Source organism: Aotus nancymaae, unplaced genomic scaffold (assembly GCF_030222135.1).
Source record: "Aotus nancymaae isolate 86718 unplaced genomic scaffold, 86718_ANA_hifiasm-v0.15.2.pri h1tg000001l, whole genome shotgun sequence".
NCBI lineage: Eukaryota > Metazoa > Chordata > Mammalia > Primates > Aotidae > Aotus > Aotus nancymaae.
Genome location: NW_026988412.1, coordinates 12,366,937 through 12,385,886, shown reverse-complemented (window position 1 = coordinate 12,385,886; position 18,950 = coordinate 12,366,937). Strand labels below are relative to the sequence as shown.

Sequence of the window (18,950 nt, the reverse complement as noted above, 5' to 3'; positions counted from 1 at the left end):
TTGATAGATAGTTGATAGATTAATAATCTTCCAGATACTTTGCTGTATATATCTCAATTTAGTGTATATTGCAAAATAGCTAGGATTCTAAGCCTATGTATACAAAAGTAACAAAACTGACCATAAAAAAGCTGAAGTATACATACTGAGACTTGCTGTTTTTCTGAAGCTGTATATATAATTTCAATTTTGCTGTGCTCATGGATTTCAGTAAACCCTGAAAGTAATCAGGCTCAAAAATCTAGAAAAAAAGATAAAAACATCTGGCTCTTAACTCTCTTTTTAAATGATGTTAATATTGGTATAGAGGGACTGTATTCCCTAGAACAGTATCTAGGAGGTTCTGGAAATCTTAAGTGTGTCAAGGTCAGAGCTGTATATATTAGCAACCAGATGAGTCATGTAGTGAAATATATTTAGAAAAAAGGAGAAGAAAAGTGGTTTAGCATGATGATGCTACCAGAGAAAACAGAGGTTTTGTTTTGCCCTCAGAGGCTTTTCCTCACAAAGTGTCCTACAAATTCACCTCTGCCAATTGGAGGTTTCTGTCAGGCTGTGATCCCCTCTTTCCACCTCAGTGAAACTGCTAACAGTCTGTCCAGAGCCAGCTGAGTTTTGCTATTTTGCTCACTTGGAGTTTGGAGGCGCTATAGATGCACAGTGAACAGCATAACTGGGAGGAGTCTGTCCTTTCAAGACCTTCTCGATGAAATTTCAGATAATTACTTCTCTCCAGCTGTCAGAGCTCCATGCCATGAATGGCTTCTTTGAAGGAAAGCCTAAGCTGATGGGACTAGGTTCCTTATTTTTATTCTTTCAAATTTGTATTGATCCTGTTGCTGGGAAGATGTGGTCAGTGTCACCAACCCCAAACTTTTCCCCAGCCAAGGATCTTGAGTCGACTTGCATGCCTGGCGCTGAACACTGGCTCCCACAGCCTCCACAGGCTGACCAGAGACTTGCAAATGAATGAAGCAATGATGGCCTTTGTAACTGATAGATTTCAGGGCTGGAATTCTGAAGAAGGGAAGTGGGACAGGGCAGACACATTTCGAGTGAGTGTTAGCCCCAGCAGCCTGCATGCCAGTCAAAGGCAGGTTGATCTGAAAAGTTAGCTCTGCCCTGCACGCTAGGCCCTGGCTGTAATTTAACATCCCTTTGAAGTAAGTAGGGGTCAGGGAATGAGCACTAAAATGTTTATCCAAAGAGTCGCCTGTCTGATTTCCTCCCAAAAAGCCACCCTTGTCCTTGAACTTCGTGCCTATGGGTAGAGAAAACAATGAGGGTTTTGAACTTCCAAATTGACTTGGAAACCTCAGTATGAGCAGACCTCTAACCCACCCTGAAGAAGACATGACCCAGACGCGCCTTGCAAAAGACTAAAGCCACCTCTTAACTCATGGCTCACAGCACCCAATGGGGGAACGAGAGGAGGAATTAGTAGCCAGGAATCAAGGCTATTTCTGATGCTCTCCAGAAGTTACCCAAAGAGCTCCATTTTTTGAACCACACAAGCAAATAAACTTCCATCCACAAACTCAGACCCTGAGAGAAAGTGAACTCAGTCCAAAAAAAAAAGTAAAATTGTGGACAAGATAGTCTTAACATTGAAAGAGACTGATGCTACACTGATGAGGTATTTATTCAAACTAAGAAGGCTCATGACCTTGACTTTAAAAAATGTCTCAATCTATGAATCAGGGTTGGGGACATTGGGAAGAGCCCTTTTTGAGATCAAAGGAAATTTTGTTTTGTTTCCCTGTCTGATCTTTGTCGGTGATGACCCCCAAGCTAAGAGACTATTGCTACACTTGTCCCTAAGAATGCAGTTGAGTAATACCGTATTATGCTTTGAGGCCCCTGGCCATCTTTCTTCTGTCTCTAAAACCCCTCTGCTTTCCATTAGACTGTCAGTATTTAGCAGGGTACTACTAGGTATCCACCACTATGGATTTTAAGAGAAGTATAGGTCAGACATGGTGGCTCACACCTGTAATCCCAGCACTTTGGGAGGCCGAGTCGGGCAGATGGCCTGAGGTCAGGAGTTTGAGACCAGCCCAACCAACATGGAAAAACTCCATCTCTACTAAAAATACAAAATTAGCCAGGCATGGTATAGGATGCCTATAGTCCCAGCTACTCGAGAGGCTGAGGCAGGAGAATTGCTTGAATCTGGGAGGCAGAGGTTGTGGTGTGCTTAGATCATGCCATTGCACTCCAGCCTGGGTAACGAGAGTGAAACTTCATCTCAAAACAAAACAAAAAAGAGTGTATGGCTACATCCCTGCTCTCAAGGAGATTTCAGTCCCATTTAGAGAAACAAGAGAGATAGACTTGAAACATTTTGAGACCAATGTGACTCAATCTGCAGTTTAGTACCATATAGATGAGTAGATCAGATGTTCTCACCCCCTCCAAAAAGAGGAACAATCTCTGGGTTAGAGAAAGCACCACAGGGTAAGGAGAGTGGCGATGGGGTCTGTGTCCTCCTGGACCCCCTCACACCACACCACACTTGCTCTTCTGTAGAGAAGTCTGGTCCAAAGCTGGGGTGCCAGAGCCAGCTTCTTTGGGTCCAAATCCTTGTTCTACCACCTTTTGGGAATAATTACATAAACTTCTCTGTGATTATTCAGTTGTTCTGTCTATAAAATTGGGATTAAAACAGTACCTTCCTGAAAGAGTTATCATAAAGTTTAAATGTATTAACACATACAAACTTCTTAAAATGGAACCTCAGGCCACCAGGGAAGATCAGCTATGGTGTTAGCTTCTAGCCTTATTATCTCTTCAGGGTCATTCAACATGTCATCAAGTCTGGGTACTCCCTTATTTAAAATGTTTCTCTTTTCCTTTCTTTTCACTGCTACTGCCACCCCTCCCAATAAGGATGGAGGAAGAGCTAGGCTGAAAATCCTTGGTTTGATATATAGGTCTACCAGTATTTAGAATGTAACCCTGTGCGAAATGAGGGAGCTGAAACAAAGACCCTCCGAAAAGCTTTTATATTTCGGTCCCCTCCTCTCACCCCATGCTCCCAGTTCTAAGAATCTTTCAATCAGCGATTCATTAACAATAATCACCAACTCCATCAGGCATCCACTGTGCACCAGATGCTTTTCTAAGCATCTCATGTATGTATTTACCCACTTCATCCTCATAAACCCTGAGGTAGGTATTACTATGATCTCATTTTTCAGAGAAGCCAACTAAGGCACAGAGAGATTTAGTAACTGGCCCATAGTCACACAGCGGTAACTGGCAAAGCCAGGACTTGAATCCAAACTATTGGACACCAGAGGCTGCACTGTAACTCCTGGGCTATACTCCCTCCAAGGGGACAGCTCCTCATCCCCTTGTCTCAGAAGCACTGGCTTCTCCCTCTCCTCCCAATTGACACTTCCGTTCTGTGCCCATAAGATGCCATCCTTATTCTAATCTTAGGACAGGCCCATGCCTTTTTGCTCCTCTGCTTCGATCCAAATCTCCCCATCCCTCATGGCCAGATCACACCCTTGAAACACCTTGTTCCTGACACACGTCCACTTGAGCCTATTCCCAGACTCACCCACCCTCTCCTAGTTGGCTTCCGCAGCATCCTGTAGGGAGATAATCACTCTCAAAAGAGAAAAACAATCCTTGACGCTGCTCCCCAGGAGCACGAAACATGGAACTGTGAAGGACAGCCCTGGCTGCAGCTACTCTGGGAAATGACTGCTGCTGTCTCTTTGAGGCACCTCAGATGCTCCAAAATGAACTTCCCAGATACCCTGTGGCTGATGCATTCAGTCAGGACAGCATCATGCACACGAGGTTCACCAAATAAAACAATCAGCAGAAACTTAATTTTATGTATATAAATGGATAATGGACGCCAGGGACTAGCCTTATGGTCCCCTTCTATCCTCCCTCCTCTCTTGGACTCCCACACATGTCTAGGACAGAGAAAGTTATTGGTATATACTTGCTGGAAGGAAAAATGGAAGGGAGGGGGCAACAAAAAGAGGAAGGAAGGAGGGAGGGAGGGAATACTTTGAAATACAGAGAAAAAAAGGATTTAAATAAAAAAATTTAAAATGAAAAGAGAGAGGGAACCAGAGTAGAAGGGAAGGGAAAGGAAGGAAGCTAGAAAGAAAGGAAGAAACAAAAACAATAGTTTTAAGTGAAGGAGAAGATAGAAAAAGGAAGTCATAGAAGAAGGACGGGTAGAAGAAAGGATTCAGAATGAAAGACACATTGAAGAAGGCAGGAATGACAGGGCAGATCCCCTGGTTCCTCTCTTGGACCAGGTAGAATCATCACATCATTAATTTAACCTTCACCAACCACTGTAAGGCAGGCCACACACTGTACTGAGGAAGATAAACTGTGACTGTTGAAAATGCTTGTGAGCGACCATGCCCACACATACCCAAGAGAGATGGAAAAGTGAGGGGCAGGGAACAGGCCCAGGCTCGCAGGTGGGAATGAATATGACTCACGAAGGAGGGTGGGGAGGACATGAATCTACCCCAAAGCAGAGGATCTCCATTCCCAAGAGCTCTTTCCAAATCACCTTCATGAGGAAGGAAGACATAGGCAAAGACACCTGCCTAAGTGGGATTCTAAGCTGTGCCATTATTCTAAACAGAAGGCACCTGATCCTTGAAAGACCCCACTGCTAATGCAGAGGGCTGTCATCGACTCATTAGCTTTTCTGCAGGACACCCTGTGAGTCCCAAGGCAAGGAGACACTGTAGGTGGGCTGAGGGAGGGTCTCTGCAATCCAACTGAGCACATGCAGATGCCAGCTCTGAGGCCCTCACCACTGCAGCATTAGGTTACGGGACCTTCTTAGGGCTTTCAGCAAGCTCACTTAGGACCCTACATTTGGACCCAGGAGTCAGGCAGGCAGGTGAAAAATGGCTCCTCCCACTGAAGACCAGCATTCTGTAGCGGCTCAGCATTCCAAAGAGTGTTACGCAAAATACACAAAATTCCAATAGTTCTCTGCTGCTCAAGGCATAACCAGAGTTTATCTGGTCCTAACCTATATTTTGGTTTGATTTCCAACAAGCATCTATTCAAACTGTCCTTTGCTGTCCTCCAAGCATACTCCATCCATTAGCTTCTGCTGTGTAACCACCCCCAAACTTGGTGTCTAAAAACACCATTTATTCAGCTTACAATTCTGTCCATCAACAGTGTGAGCTGGGCTCAGCTGAGGAGTTCTTTTGGTCTCATCTGGGCTTGCTCGTGTATGACAGTCCATTGCTGAGTCAGCAGGACACCGGTGGCCTGGGATGGCTTCAGCTGGAATGGTCCTTCTCTATTCCACATGGCTGTCATCCTCCAGCAAGCTAGCTCAGGCTTGTTCATATGGCAGCTAGAGAGAGTTCTGAGAGGACAAAAGCATTCAAGCCATTTTCAGGCATAGACTCAGAACCACCACACCATCACCTCTGCCATATACTACCGGACAAAGAAAGTCACAAGGCCAGCCCAGATTAATTCACCTCTGAGCTGCAAAATTGGATTGCAAAGATGCATGGGTACAGACAGTGAAAGAATTACAGCTGTTTTTTGTAAACACTCTACTATACATGGCTTCTGCTTTCTTGCTTCTGTTCCTTTGTTCAACTTCTCTCTTCTGCCACTCTCCCTCCATGTTTTCTTTTCCTCCTTAAGTATCTTGATTCTTCAAGGCTTGATCATATCTCCTCATTGGAAACTTCTCTACCTACTTCAGCTAGAAGGACTCTCTCTCTTTCCTCTGCATCTTGCAGCCCTGTTGCATGTCCTAGTTTGCATGGACTGTGACTTATTCTACCATGCTTGTTCATGGGCACAATCATATGTAATATTCTCAAGGGCAAGGACCACATCCTGTATGCTTTGGGCACTGAATACAAAGTCACTGCACACACGTAGTAGGTAATCAACAAATGCTTCAGGAATCCTTTTTTTTCTGCACACATCTGGTTTTGCCTTAAAGTTCAACTCCAAACTTGTAGCATCCTGCTTTTTCTGTAGATTCTAGGTTTTTGAGGGAGAGACTATGAAGAAATAAAAAAATAAATACTTTGGTGAAACCCATTCAAAGTTGGACCCCATTCATCTTTTGAGCTGAGATCAAATGTCTTTTGCTATGAGGATGGGGATGGGACTAAATGTAATTCCCATCACCAGTGTTGAGATTTATTTGCCTTCTTTTTGGATTTCCCCTCTTCATTTAAGGACCTTGTGGATTATTTACGGGTTCACTCTCATAGTGCTGTTTACGCTACATCCATGAGCCCACCGATAGCAGAGCAAATCATCAGATCACTAAAACTTATCATGGGACTGGATGGGACCACACAAGGTAAGAGGATCTGCAAAGAGCACAGCTCCTGGACCTCTCTGTCTCCCTTCTGCTTCATCAATCTCCCCGCTTGTCAAATACACAACTTTATCTTAAAACCCTATGTGTAAATAAAGCCATGTGATAAATTACCATGTGCCATTACCACACCACACAAAAACCCTTTGTTAAAGCAAACTTTCTAATCTACCTCACTGATAATCTTGTGTAATCAATTATGTTGAAATGAAGCAAATATTGTGTGTGTGTGTGTGTGTGTGCATGCACGTGCACGTGCACACACATGTGCATGCGTGCCTGTGCTTGCTTGGGGGTATCACTTGTGTTTCCCTAAGACTGAAGTAGTCAATTTAATATCCGATTTTTCAGTCCTTTTATTTTTTATAGCCAGAGGATGGGCAGTGGAAGGCCACCACTGGCCATTTGAGGATATATAGACAAAACACAGTAACTTTCCAGCCATTTCTTTGCCAGTGGGTCACCACAGCTAAACTGTGCTACTTTGCTCAACTCAAATTAATCCTCTTTTTGAAAAATTGTTTCACAAAAGCCTCTTGGAACCCTCCCTCTGTCTTGCAGAGATGGTTTGTAGAGATTCTACCACATGTCACATGCCAGAGGGGATACGGTGCTGAATAGGGCAGTTCTTCCTGCCAGGGAAGCTGGGCAGCATTGACCACCGAACTGTACAATCCATGTGCCTCACCTCACCTCCCAGCTGGCCTGAAGTCCTACACTGTTTAATGCAACCCTCCAAACCTGCTATTTCAATAGAAACATGGGGAACTCCATCAGTTTTCAATATTATTAAAGCAGCAGAATACTTTCTTCACATGCAAATTCTACCAGAAGTCTACCATGTAAAACAGATTAGAACAAGGCTGATCTAGTTAAAGTAGTGTATTCACTTACCCACATATTGATAGCCCCTGAGTCCCTTCTACTGAGCCCTAGTGCTCCCCAAGACTGAAGACAGAACTTTTTCTTTTTCACTAAAGCTGGGTAGAGGCCTGCAGGAGGATATTTTTTCTTCCATTTGAAATGCAGTGATTGGCTGATCTCTAGGATCCCTTCCAGGCTTATCTTTTCGGTGTTATGTCTCTGCATCTTATTGATTGGTCTTTGTGAAAAGAAAGTGGCAGTCCAGTCTAGGAAGGCCCTATGGTATGAGACTGAAGGTAGCTGCCTGGATCTGACTCCGGTGATACTATTCATTCATGTGTGGCCTCAACAAGTGACTTATTTGTTCAACCCCGAGCAAGTTACTCAACTTCCCTGTACTTCAGTTCATCCAGTTATAAAGTGAGAAAACTAATTTTTGTGAGTCAAGGTTTTTGTGAGAAGTAGGTAAATTAATCTGTATAAAATATTTAACATTGTGTCTGGAGACGGTTGTTAGTATGCATTATATAATTGCTTGCTACTGTTATTTGCTGTTATTCCTGAGGTGATCAAGAAGTATTTGAACCATTTCTCAGAGATACTGTAGGAAGCATCCTTATGACAGAAGTGAATTAGGACTAGATGTCCTCTAAGATCCTGGATTAGTCAGGATAAGGGAGGTTTTGCCACCACAACAAATTAACCCTGTAGATCTCAGTGGCTTAGCAAAACCAAGGTATTTCTTGCTTGCATCACATCTAATACCAATCAGTCACCTCTCTATACGGTGCTCATCCATGAAGGCAGTGACTCAGGCTGCTTTCACCTTAAGGCTTGATAATCTCAATACATGGCCTCCAGGGTTACCAAGGTAAAAAGAACAGGAGGGTCAGCCTAGAGGTGACACCTATCACCGTGCTTACAATCTATTGGCCAAAACAAGTCATATGGCCATACCCCTGAAAAGAGGTGGGAATAAATTAAGGGATACAGATATTGGACAAACAAGTACCTTTTTCTGGCGGGGGTTCTTTTTTTCTTTTTTGTTTTCTGGGTTTTTTTTTAATGTGAGACAAAGTCTTGCTCTGTCACCCAGGCTGGAGTGCAGTGACACAATCTTGGCTCACTGCAACCTCCACCTCCCTGGCTCAAGCGATTCTCCTCCCTCAGCCTCCCAAGTAGTTTGGACTACAGGTGTGCACCATCACACCCAGCTAATTTTTTTTTTTTTGAGACAAAGTTACACTCTCGTCACCCAGGCTGGAGTACAATAGCATGATCTCAGCTCACTGCAACCTCCGCCTCCTGGGTTTGAGCAATTCTCCTGCCTCAGCCGCCCAAGTAGCTGGGATTACAGGCACCTGCACCATGCCCAGCTATTTTTTGTATTATTAGTAGAGACGGGGTTTCGCCATGTTGGCCAGGTTGATCTCGAACTCCTGACCTCAGGTGATCCACCCACCTCAGCCTCCCAAAGTGCTGGGATTACAGGTGTGAGCCACTGTGCCTGTCCTAAACAGGTATCTTTTAACCTTTTAAAATTGAAGCCATATAGAGTGGCATCTTTTCCTACACAAGCTTTCCACTGTATGAAAAAACTGGTCTGGAACCACTGGCTTCCCACAAACCCATATTAATTCCTTCTTAAACTTCAAATGTTTCTTGATGGAAAATCAATTATTTGAGATTTAAGCAAAATTGCAAGTTAAGTGAATTGTCTCAGAATGACTAGAATTATTCTTTGGTCTTGTTTTAAAGATAAGTGACTAGGAAAAAGTTATCCTAGAAATTAGCCTATGTCTCAACAAAAATTTTCACTCACTTCTGGGGTCCTTTGGTGTATATGTCATCCAAATCAGTTGCTTTATATGTATGCAACTTTAGAATCATTTCTTTCCCTCCTCTGGATTGGCTTACCACTTCATCACAGACAGAACTTGCTCTGCTGATCTGATCACAATGGAAGATCTGCAGAAAGATGACATTTAAATACATGATAATTTGCCCCTCAGTAATCATGTGCCATCAATTTTTCTTTCCTTAAGGTAGGAGACATTTCCCTTGCTTCTCTCTCCTAACCTTATACCTAAAGAATTCTTTGGTTATTTTTTTTAACCTCACAGTTAAAGTTTCTCACTTTACTCCTCTTGTCATCTTAAGAGAGAGAAAAAAAAATAGAGACTGCTATGTGTATGGTCTGGTTTTTTTAGAGGCAAGATAAGAGAATGAGGGAGAAATAGAGGACACTTTATTTTTAAAGAAACAAAGGAAAGTAGAAGAAAAAGAAAATTGACAGAATTATCAGCCAAATTTCAGGTGGTTCTGCCTGACACATCTTTTGAAGCATTCAAAGGCACACTGTGAATGATCACACTGGCCTCATTTGCAACAATGCTTGCCTTAAATCAAATGAGCAGGACAGGTTTGGAATATTGCATTAGCTTACCCCTTTCTGCAGAGATAGACTCATTCTCAGGGTAAAGTTGCCCAGAGCTCAAAGGATGCACTGTGTCATGCAAGAGCTGCCTTTCAGGATCTGAGAAAGAAGAGCTGGGCTCTGAGCCTTCATCTTCAGCCCACTCCACGCCACTGTGATTGGGGCCTTTCAAGGCTTTGTTTCGAGTTCAGTTTGGGGAGCAGTTGGCCAGATCTGTTCCTTGATGAATGTCTTCACTTTAATCTGCAATGCAAAGCCACATGCTTCAAAGAAAGGCAAGCTACAGGAATAAGGTCAGTGTTCCTTTGATGCCAAGGTTCAAAGATGAAATAGCAGTCCCAGTGAAATGACAATGTTTATGCACAAACAGCCACCTTCACTCTGCAGCCAGGCTGCATGTGGAGGTAATGCACACAGGCTGAGGGGCTACAGGCTGTGTGTGCATTCCATATGCACCAAGACCCTTTTAATCTCCTGACCTGTCACTCTGAGCAGTGCAGTGGGCCCAAAAGTGGAGATTTGATTTCTCTATCCTAATGGATGTTGGGTGGTCTTTCAGCCAAGCCAATGCTGTAAGCCCCTTTAGGGCAAGAAATGTGTCTTGAATTATTTTGGTGTTCCTCTGAGTGTCAAACTCAGTACTCAACTTAATAAATGTGTCATGACTCAACTTCCATCTTGCCAGCCTGCTCCATTTCAGGTCAATATTTATGCTAAATGAGATCATAGGGATGTTTATCTCATAGGACTGGGAGCAGGGAATTTGTTCCACATCAGTTGTGGCAGCGGAAGGGATCACTCAGTGATTGAGGTGACTTTTAGAAAGGTCTAGAAAGATTGCAGCTCAGTCGTTTTCTTATCTAGACATCACACACATAGCCTCAAGAAGGTGAGCCCCAAACCACACCGACTCCCCTAATGAAAGCATTGTCAAAAATCATCTTATTACTCATATTTAAGTCTTTGATGAACATTTTTTTCTTTTTCTTTCTTTTTTTTTTTTTTTTTGAGACGGAGTCTCGCTCTTGTTACCCAGGCTGGAGTGCAACGGCGCGATCTCGGCTCACCGCAACCTCCGCCTCCTGGGTTCAGGCAATTCTCCTGCCTCAGCCTCCTGAGTAGCTGGGATTACAGGCACGCGCCACCGTGCCCAGCTAATTTTTTTGTATTAATAGAGACGGGGTTTCACAATGTTGACCAGGATGGTCTCGATCTCTCGACCTCGTGATCCACCCGCCTCGGCCTCCCAAAGTGCTGGGATTACAGGCTTGAGCCACCGCGCCCGGCCTGATGAACATTTTTGAAGTAAGCAGTCAACATTTTTTTGAACTCCCCATCTTGATCTTACCTTCCTATACCTTCTTTCCCCAGCTCCGGGTAAACTTCCATTTCTCAGAGAAGATAGAGGTTGTATGATGTGGCTAATTCACAGAGTGTGCTCTGTAGCGGTGCCTGGCCCGACATTTGCTCCATGAGTGGCAGGTCATCTTCTCTCTCTTGGCCTCAGTTCCTTCGTTGTAAATTAAGGTTGTTAGAACAATTAAGTGATGTGATACAGACAAGAAACTTAGCATGATGCTTGATACACACTAAACACTAAAGACATCGTAGTTTCAACTCACTGCTTTCTTCCCTTACATCTGCAAATTTTCCAATAGCTTTACCCACCTTGGAGTTCCCCCTTTCTCTCAGAACTCACACCTTCCTACTCTATCAGCAACTCATGCACACTGTATTTGACATATATCCAGAATCAGGTCGCTTCTCACAGAGCCACTACTCTCTCTATCACCTCTCACCTGGATTCCTGGAGTAGCTTCCTGAATATTCTCCCCACTTCTGCCCTTGCCTTTTTATGGTTTGTTCTCCACACAGAAGCCAAAATTACCTCTTTTAAAATGGAGAAGAAAAACTGACTCATACCCATGTCACTTCCCTGCTCAGAACTTTCCATCATCTTTTCAGCTTACTCAGCATAGAGCCCAGACTGTGGTCTTCACGGCTTCTCAGCATATGGTCCTCCATATGTCCCACCGCCTCTCCCCTTGCTCAGCCCACTGCAGGCAGCCAGCATCCTTGCTTTTCCTAAAACACAGAGAGCAGCTCCTGCAGAAGGGTCTTTGCACTTGCTGGTCCCTCTAGAACTTCTCTTCTGACCTCTATCTGCATGGTCCACTCCCTCCCTGCCATCCCCTTTCTGCTGAAAATCTGCCTTATCAGGGAAGTGGCTGTATCCTAATAGCAAATCTTCCTGTTGCTCTAATTCTCCTTACCTTGCTTTAACCTTTTTTATTTTTTTATTTTTATTTTTTGAGATAGAGTCTCTCTCTGTCACCCAGGCTGGAGTGCAGCGGTACTGAGTAACTGGGACTACAGGTGCACCACCGCACCCAGCTAATTTTTGTATGTTTAGTAGAAATGGGGTTTCACCATGTTGATCAGGCTGGTCTCGAACTCCTGACCTCAAGTAGTCTGCCCGCCTCAGCCTCGCAAAGTGCTGGGATTACAGGCGTGAGCCAGCTCACCCTGCCACTTTAATCTTTATAGCATTTATGAATACCTGACAAATTGTATATGTATCTGCTTATTGTCTGTTTTCCCTCACTAGAAAGTAAAGTCCAGGAGAACAAGCACTTTGTGTATTTTATTTATTACACTGAGAACAGTGCCTGGCAAGTATAGGTATTCCAAAAATATTTATCAAAATAATTCTTCTCTCTATCCCTCTTATCTCAGCAAATAGACAGTTCTGATCTCTTTTACATCTCTGTGCTTGATTCTTTCCCTATCCACGTTCTAAAGACACTGGCCTCTTTGCACAAACTTGCACTTGGTTTGTCTCATCCTAAAAAGACTTCCCTTGCCCCTTCTCTTACAGCAGCCACCAAGCCTCATCTCATCCATTGCAGCAAATCTCAAAAGTGTGAGCCATTCTGCTGGCTTCCCATCTGCCCTTTCCATGCAGTTTCCAGCCCCTGCAGCCTGTCCCCTGCCTCTTCTCTGCCTGCTTGCTCCATGGATCCTGCTCCCTCTAAAGCCACTCCTGTAGACCCACTCTCCTGCTTCTCTGCCAGATTAAACTTGACCTCTCTGCATCATTCACTCTTTGAAAATGGTCTTCAAAAACTGTCTTAGTTGTAGAGATGCTCTTCTCTTCTGGTTTTTCTCTTGTTTTTCTATTTGTTATTCCTCTCTCTTCTGCCAAGCCTCTTTCCCTATTGGTATTTGCCCGAATCCCACACTCTGTTCTCTTTACAGTTCCCTCTGCACAAGTACCATCACCTGTTTCCTTTCCAAAACAGCTTGCAGACCCTCTACCCCCAGAGATTTCTGCAGGAAATGCTTGCTGAATTCTACCAAGCCCCAGGTGCTGCTGCTAGTCCAGGGACCAGCCTTTGAGAATCACTGCTGCATAATGACCCTGTAGTCACTTTTTCCCTCCCATCAGACACTAATGGCTTTGGATTTCTTGTGGATAGAAACCATTAAATATCCATATCAGGCCGGGCGCGGTGGCTCACACCTATAATCCCAGCACTTTGGGAGGCTACGGTGGGTGGATCACTTGAGGTCAGGAGTTTGAGACCAGCCTGGCCAAAAGGGCAAAACCCCATCTCTACTAAAAATACAAAAATTAGCTGGGCATGGTGGCACACACCTGTAATCCCAGCTACTCTGGGGGCTGAGGCAAGAAAATCGCTTCAACCCTGGAGAAGAGGCTGCAGTGAGCTGAGATAAGGGGTGGCACCAGGGCTGAGAGGCAAAAAAAGAGGCCCTGAGCCAGCAAATGAGATATGGGGTTTATTGAGGGGAACTTACATGCAGATATGGTAGGCTGGACAGTAGAACTGCCACCACTTATAAAAAGCATGTCATTCATAATAGCATTTTCACTTAACATCCTTTCCCTAACAATCTCTACCTGGCAACCTTTAGTCAACCCAAAACAAAGGGCCTCAATCCCCTGTATAGCAAGCATCCCACTGGACAAGCTGGGGGCTCAGACATTAGTCATAGTTAAGGAATGTATCTCCAGTTGGCCATGCTCAGAGCTGTGAACACACATTCAGGTGTGTCTGCCATGCAGGGCCATTCTCAGGAAATGCTTAAGCTCTCATGGTCAGGGGCATACACCATGCACAGGTGCATCTACCAGAGAACAATCCACACAGTTCCTGACACATCATAGGCCTTCAATACACACTTTCAAGTTGAATTAGAAAGAAATGTGTTGAGTCCCAGTTATGCCATGATGCAGATGCTAACAAAATATCTGCTCAGGGCCATCTTTTCATCAAAAGACTTGAATTGTATCCTGAATACATAATATCAGCCATGGGAGTAACTGAACTTGCTCATCAAGGACAACCTCTTCCTTATAATTCTTGTCTGCGGGCATGTCTAGTTTTACTCATTATGCCTATCTGCTTATTATAGAGTCACTGATGTTGGGAAAAGTTCCTCACATGACCCCAGCCATCATTTAATGTTTCATGATGATAGGAGTGCCTGACAGGAGGGAGAGAGTGACTACAAGGTCATCATACAGCAGTGATTCTCAAAGGGTGGTCCGTGGACCAGCAGCAGCAATGTCACCTGGGGCTTATTAGAACTGCAACAAAACATTTCTGAATCAGCTGTTTTAACCGTTCCTCCAGGAGATTCTGGTGCAGGCTCAAATTTGATAACCATGTTTCTACGTAACAGAAAAGAAACAGATCTGTGCAGAGGGAGAAGGAAGGCAAACAGGATGGAATTCTGGCAAATGCAAACAACGGTAAAGGACTTGGCAGAAAGGGAGAAAGAATAGCAGGCAGAAGAGTAAGAAAAACCCCAGATGAGAAAAGCTTGAAACGTGTTTGTATCCACTTCTTTAAACCTCTGTTTAAACCAAAACATCAACGCTGTCCACTCAATTACTACTAGCACCTCGCCTGTCCTCCAGTCCCCATGACCACTTCGGCATCAGGAATGGGAAAGAGCATTTTGCTCATGGCATGCATGTGCCTCCCTAAGCCTGTGCTTTCACGTAACTTTTTGAAGTATGTAAAGTCATTAAGAGTTCATGGTCACAACATTCATTTTATTGTTTGAATTGATAGTAGACATCTGACAGAGATACTGCCATTTCTCTAAAAACTGCTATCCCTTGGGATAAATAGGGTAGCATTTATAATAATTTCTTAAATTGTTTGTCTCTTCAGTGTATCTTCAATAGGTAGGATCAAATTGATGAAAAAAATCCACAATGGGCAACACTGCTGGGTGTTGATTAATCATAGGATGACTCATGACAAAATATTCCATACTCCTATCTCAGAATGGCTTCGCCTATAATTATGTGGGATCTGCTTAACTTGTGCTATAATTATCACCCTCCTTTTTGGCTGTTCATCTTCCTCCCAGGATCGTTACAATTTTGATGACATGCTGTTGAAATGAAATTGGCAAGGTTTTTTGAAAAAAAAGATGATCTGCTTAACCCGATGCAGCTATTGAATATTAGATATTAATGTTCTTGTTATATTTTCCATTTCATGTCAGGATGATACAGCAACTATGTATCTTATCAAGCGCTTGCTTTGCCTACTAGCTAATGTTTTTAGATCTACAGACCCACTTATCTGAAGATCTGTTTAAATACTTTAGAATTTTTGTGTAACATTAAGTCTCTTGCACACGACACTTAACCAGAGGCAGGAATAGTTGGAACAATTCTAGCATATGAATAGGCCAGTACTTAAATTTGGAATACTCCATTAACTAGTTCATTCCTAATTTCACCAAAATGGCTATAAGAAAAATCACAATGTCTGTGATTTAATCAGTTTCTCTCTCAGCTATTACCTCAGTGCCAGGCTAGTGGGATCATCACCAACTTTCTGAATCACAAAACCACGTTTTGTATCACATGCATAAAAATACTTGATTCATTTACAATCAAGTGGCCGGTAATGTCTGTAGAAAGGAAAACAGTAAAGGAAATGTACTTATAAGAGAAAAGGCATACAGAATTTCAATTACTAATGTGTAATATCTGATTTCATTAGAATACATCTGCATCATTGTTAATAACACCTAAACTTAAATGATAAGAATTTCAATTTAGGAAAAATGAAATTCTCTATTTTTCTTCAAAGTCACCCATGTCCCTCTCCGCCCTTAAACTGAAGGAGTTTCTGGGTGGTAAAACAGGGGAGGGGACAATGTGTCTGGAAGAAAAGGTAGGAGAAAACTAAAGATAAAATTAAGATGAAGTAATGAATTGTGTTCTTCCTGGAAAACAATAACTATGTAAGATCCTCAGAAATAGAGGGATTTGGCCAGGTGTGGTGGCTCACATCTGTAATCCCAGCACTTTGGGAGGCCAAGGCAGGTGGATCACCTGAGCTCAGAAATTAGAGACCAGCCTGGGCAACCTGGCAAAACCCTGTCTCTACGAAAAAATACAAAAAATTAGATGGAGGTGGTGGTGCACACCTGTGGTCCCAGCTACTCAGGAGGCAGAGGTGGGAGGATCACTTGAGCCTGGGAGGCAGAAGTTGCAGTGAGCTGAAATCAAACCACTGCACTCCAGCCTGGGCAACAGACAGGAATTTGGCAGGATGAAATAATGCAATATTTTCTTTTTAATTTTATGTTTTCTCAATATAGTATTCAAGATAATTGCTGCAAAAAAGGTCATAGTTACACTGTTAACTATTATCCTTTTAATTATCTTGGATATTAACAATTAAACAGATACTATCCAGATAATTACTTCAGTTCTCCACTTTCCATAGGAAGAAAAAGGTTAACTAGCCTATCACAGAATGGAAACCCAGGTCTTGGTGGGCTTTATTAAGAAAGCCAGTAAGAAAAGGATGGGGAAATTGAGTCTGCAAATCAGAGCTAAGTCCCCCAACCATTGTGCTGGTACAAGTAATTCCTCCTCAATCTGAACTTTCTTTACCCTTTAGAAACTAACTGCTATCAGACCAAGAGCTGAGGAGGAAATATTCAATAGAAATGCTCCCTAGCAGAGGGCCTCCTCACAGTCAGTCTTTCTGAGGCTTTAGTTCTTGGATGACTGGGGAAGTACTCAGAGCTTTCTATCTGTGGGGAAGTTGTTAGCTTGGCTGCAGAATTCTATGTGCACATCACATGCTGCCTTTAGCAGGGTTGGGGAATGAAGGCTCTCAGCTAATGGGAGGCTCTCCTCTTTTCCTTTGGGTTTTGGCCTCTGGGAGAAGGCTCTTCATTCTTGAACTGGAGAACTGATGAATTTTTAATTCATATTTGATTAAATTATGGTGTTATAATATCTCATATATAATATTTGGCTATATAGTGTTATATTTTATGATGATGTCCCCTACTAAAATCAAAACTCAGTGTTCTGTTCCTTCATTGTAAAAGCCCTGGTTCTACAAGAGAACATCAGAGACGCTAAAGATGACAATTTGGTTTCTACACCCTGGGAAAGAAAGCATATATTCTGTTAGTTGAAGTAGGTCAGATCATGTTTAAAAACATAGATAAGTAAACAGCTATTGCTGATCAAATTGTTCTTATCCTCACAAACAAAGAGAATCTCTCTACAAAATTAAAGAAAGCAATCCAGGCCTTCCCTGATTTCCCAGAGACTTGCAGCCTTCCTTCATGTTTGCCCCTTCACCACAAAGGCCTTCCTTGCTCCTGACCCCAAACATACATACCCCCGGACTTTCTGCTACTCCAGCTCATCTCCCAGAACAGGTGTAGAGCCCAAACATGAGACCAGAGGAAATCTGGACTCAGAACAGCTTGGGGATTCATGCTGGAGTGGACCCTTCTAGTTCTTGCCACCATCCCAGGAAGACCTTCCCTAAACAACCTTTCTAAAATATCGTCCCCTTTCCTGTGAGTTACTCAGTCCACCCCCTCAGTCGGTATCATTTTTCTTTATAGCAGTTATTAACCTTCTTGATTATGAATTTTCCTTCTGGGTTAGTATCTGTTTTTGCCAGAAGAATACAAGTACCGTGAGGGCAGAGACACCTCCATCAGATACGGAGGTGAGCTAAGCATGCTGGATAATTCAAGCCAGTGCTACTTAAATAGCAGAAGCAAAAATGGAGTTTTTCCTCATCATCAAGCAGTTAGTTGAATCCCTCACTTAGAGTTTCCTGTGGAGACACAATCTGAAACTCGAAAGTGTATTTGACTTTTTCATACACAGCAATCAGCAGGTGCTGGGCAACAACTAATCGTCTCTGTCCAAGTTGAGTACATTGCTAAAGTAGAGGAGGGTAGCTTGATTCTTAAGCGTCCAAAATGACATTTTCCATCCTCCCTCCTTCTCCTCCTCCAGCTTAATAACGATTTGCACTTAGGATGTTTTTCAACCAAGAAACTATGTTTTTATGACATTACTTGGTGACTAATAAAGAGATGTTGAGAAATTGAAACTCCCACAGAAAACTTTGGGTTTCTTTTCACACCATACAGACAATAAAAGATAAAGGGGTACTGGGATTTTGAATCTTTGAAATTTTTTTGTAGTATCCTTCTTTGTGGGATTGGTATTGGTTAGGGTATGTTACTTGTTGTAACAGACAAATTCTAACAACTCCATGGCTTAACACAATAGAAATTCATTTTCTCTTAACATAAAGACCAAAATTGGTGTTTCTGTTGGGCAAGACAGTTCTCTTCCCAGAATCCAGTCTCCTTCCATTTTGTAGCTCCTCCAGCTTCAACATATGGTTTCCAAAGTTGCTGACAAAGGGATAAGGAGCATGAAGAACTGTGCCTGTGACATTTTCAAGGGCCTTGGCTGGAAGGCCACATTGCATTTCTGCCCACATTCCATTGGCTGTAACTCAGTCACATGATTTTGCCTCACCACAGAGGAACCTGGGTAATGGAGTTAACCATGTGCCTCAGAGAGGAAATGAGTTTGGTGAGCAGGAACCAGACTTTGCTTCAGTACTTAACCTCCACCCAGGATATTCTTTCCTCAGACTTTCTGATGGATATATACTGTAGTAAGACATTGTGTATTTTAGATGGTTTCCAAATCTTTTCCTATTGTCTTCATAAATAAACTCTTGACCTGGAATAGAGTAAAAGTAGCGAAGAACAAAAGAAAAATAAAGTCTAAAGGACTGAAGACAGATCTCTCCTCCCTTTACAGGGACTCTCGGAGCTACTAGTCTGGCTCTTACTACAACTACTTCTGTTTCCTTTTCACAGAGCTCATTCCTAGCACATGGCAGGTACTGATAATCACTGCTATTATTCTGTTGCTCAATTCCCCAAAGCTGT

General features: G+C 43.0%; 1 protein-coding gene across 3 annotated transcripts in view; it reads left to right on the top strand.

The window, feature by feature from the left end:
* SPTLC3 (serine palmitoyltransferase long chain base subunit 3) overlaps window positions 1-18,950 on the top strand; it is a 157,418-nt gene that overhangs the window by 110,181 nt on the left and 28,287 nt on the right. For 2 of the 3 annotated variants that reach the window (XM_012475016.2, XM_012475012.2), the window contains one exon: window positions 6,217-6,343. In XM_012475016.2, coding sequence (XP_012330439.1) covers window positions 6,217-6,343 — 127 coding nt within the window. Of the gene's footprint in view, window positions 1-6,216; window positions 6,344-6,922; window positions 6,987-18,950 lie in introns of those variants that run through there. The other variant, XM_012475022.2, reaches the window with a different exon arrangement.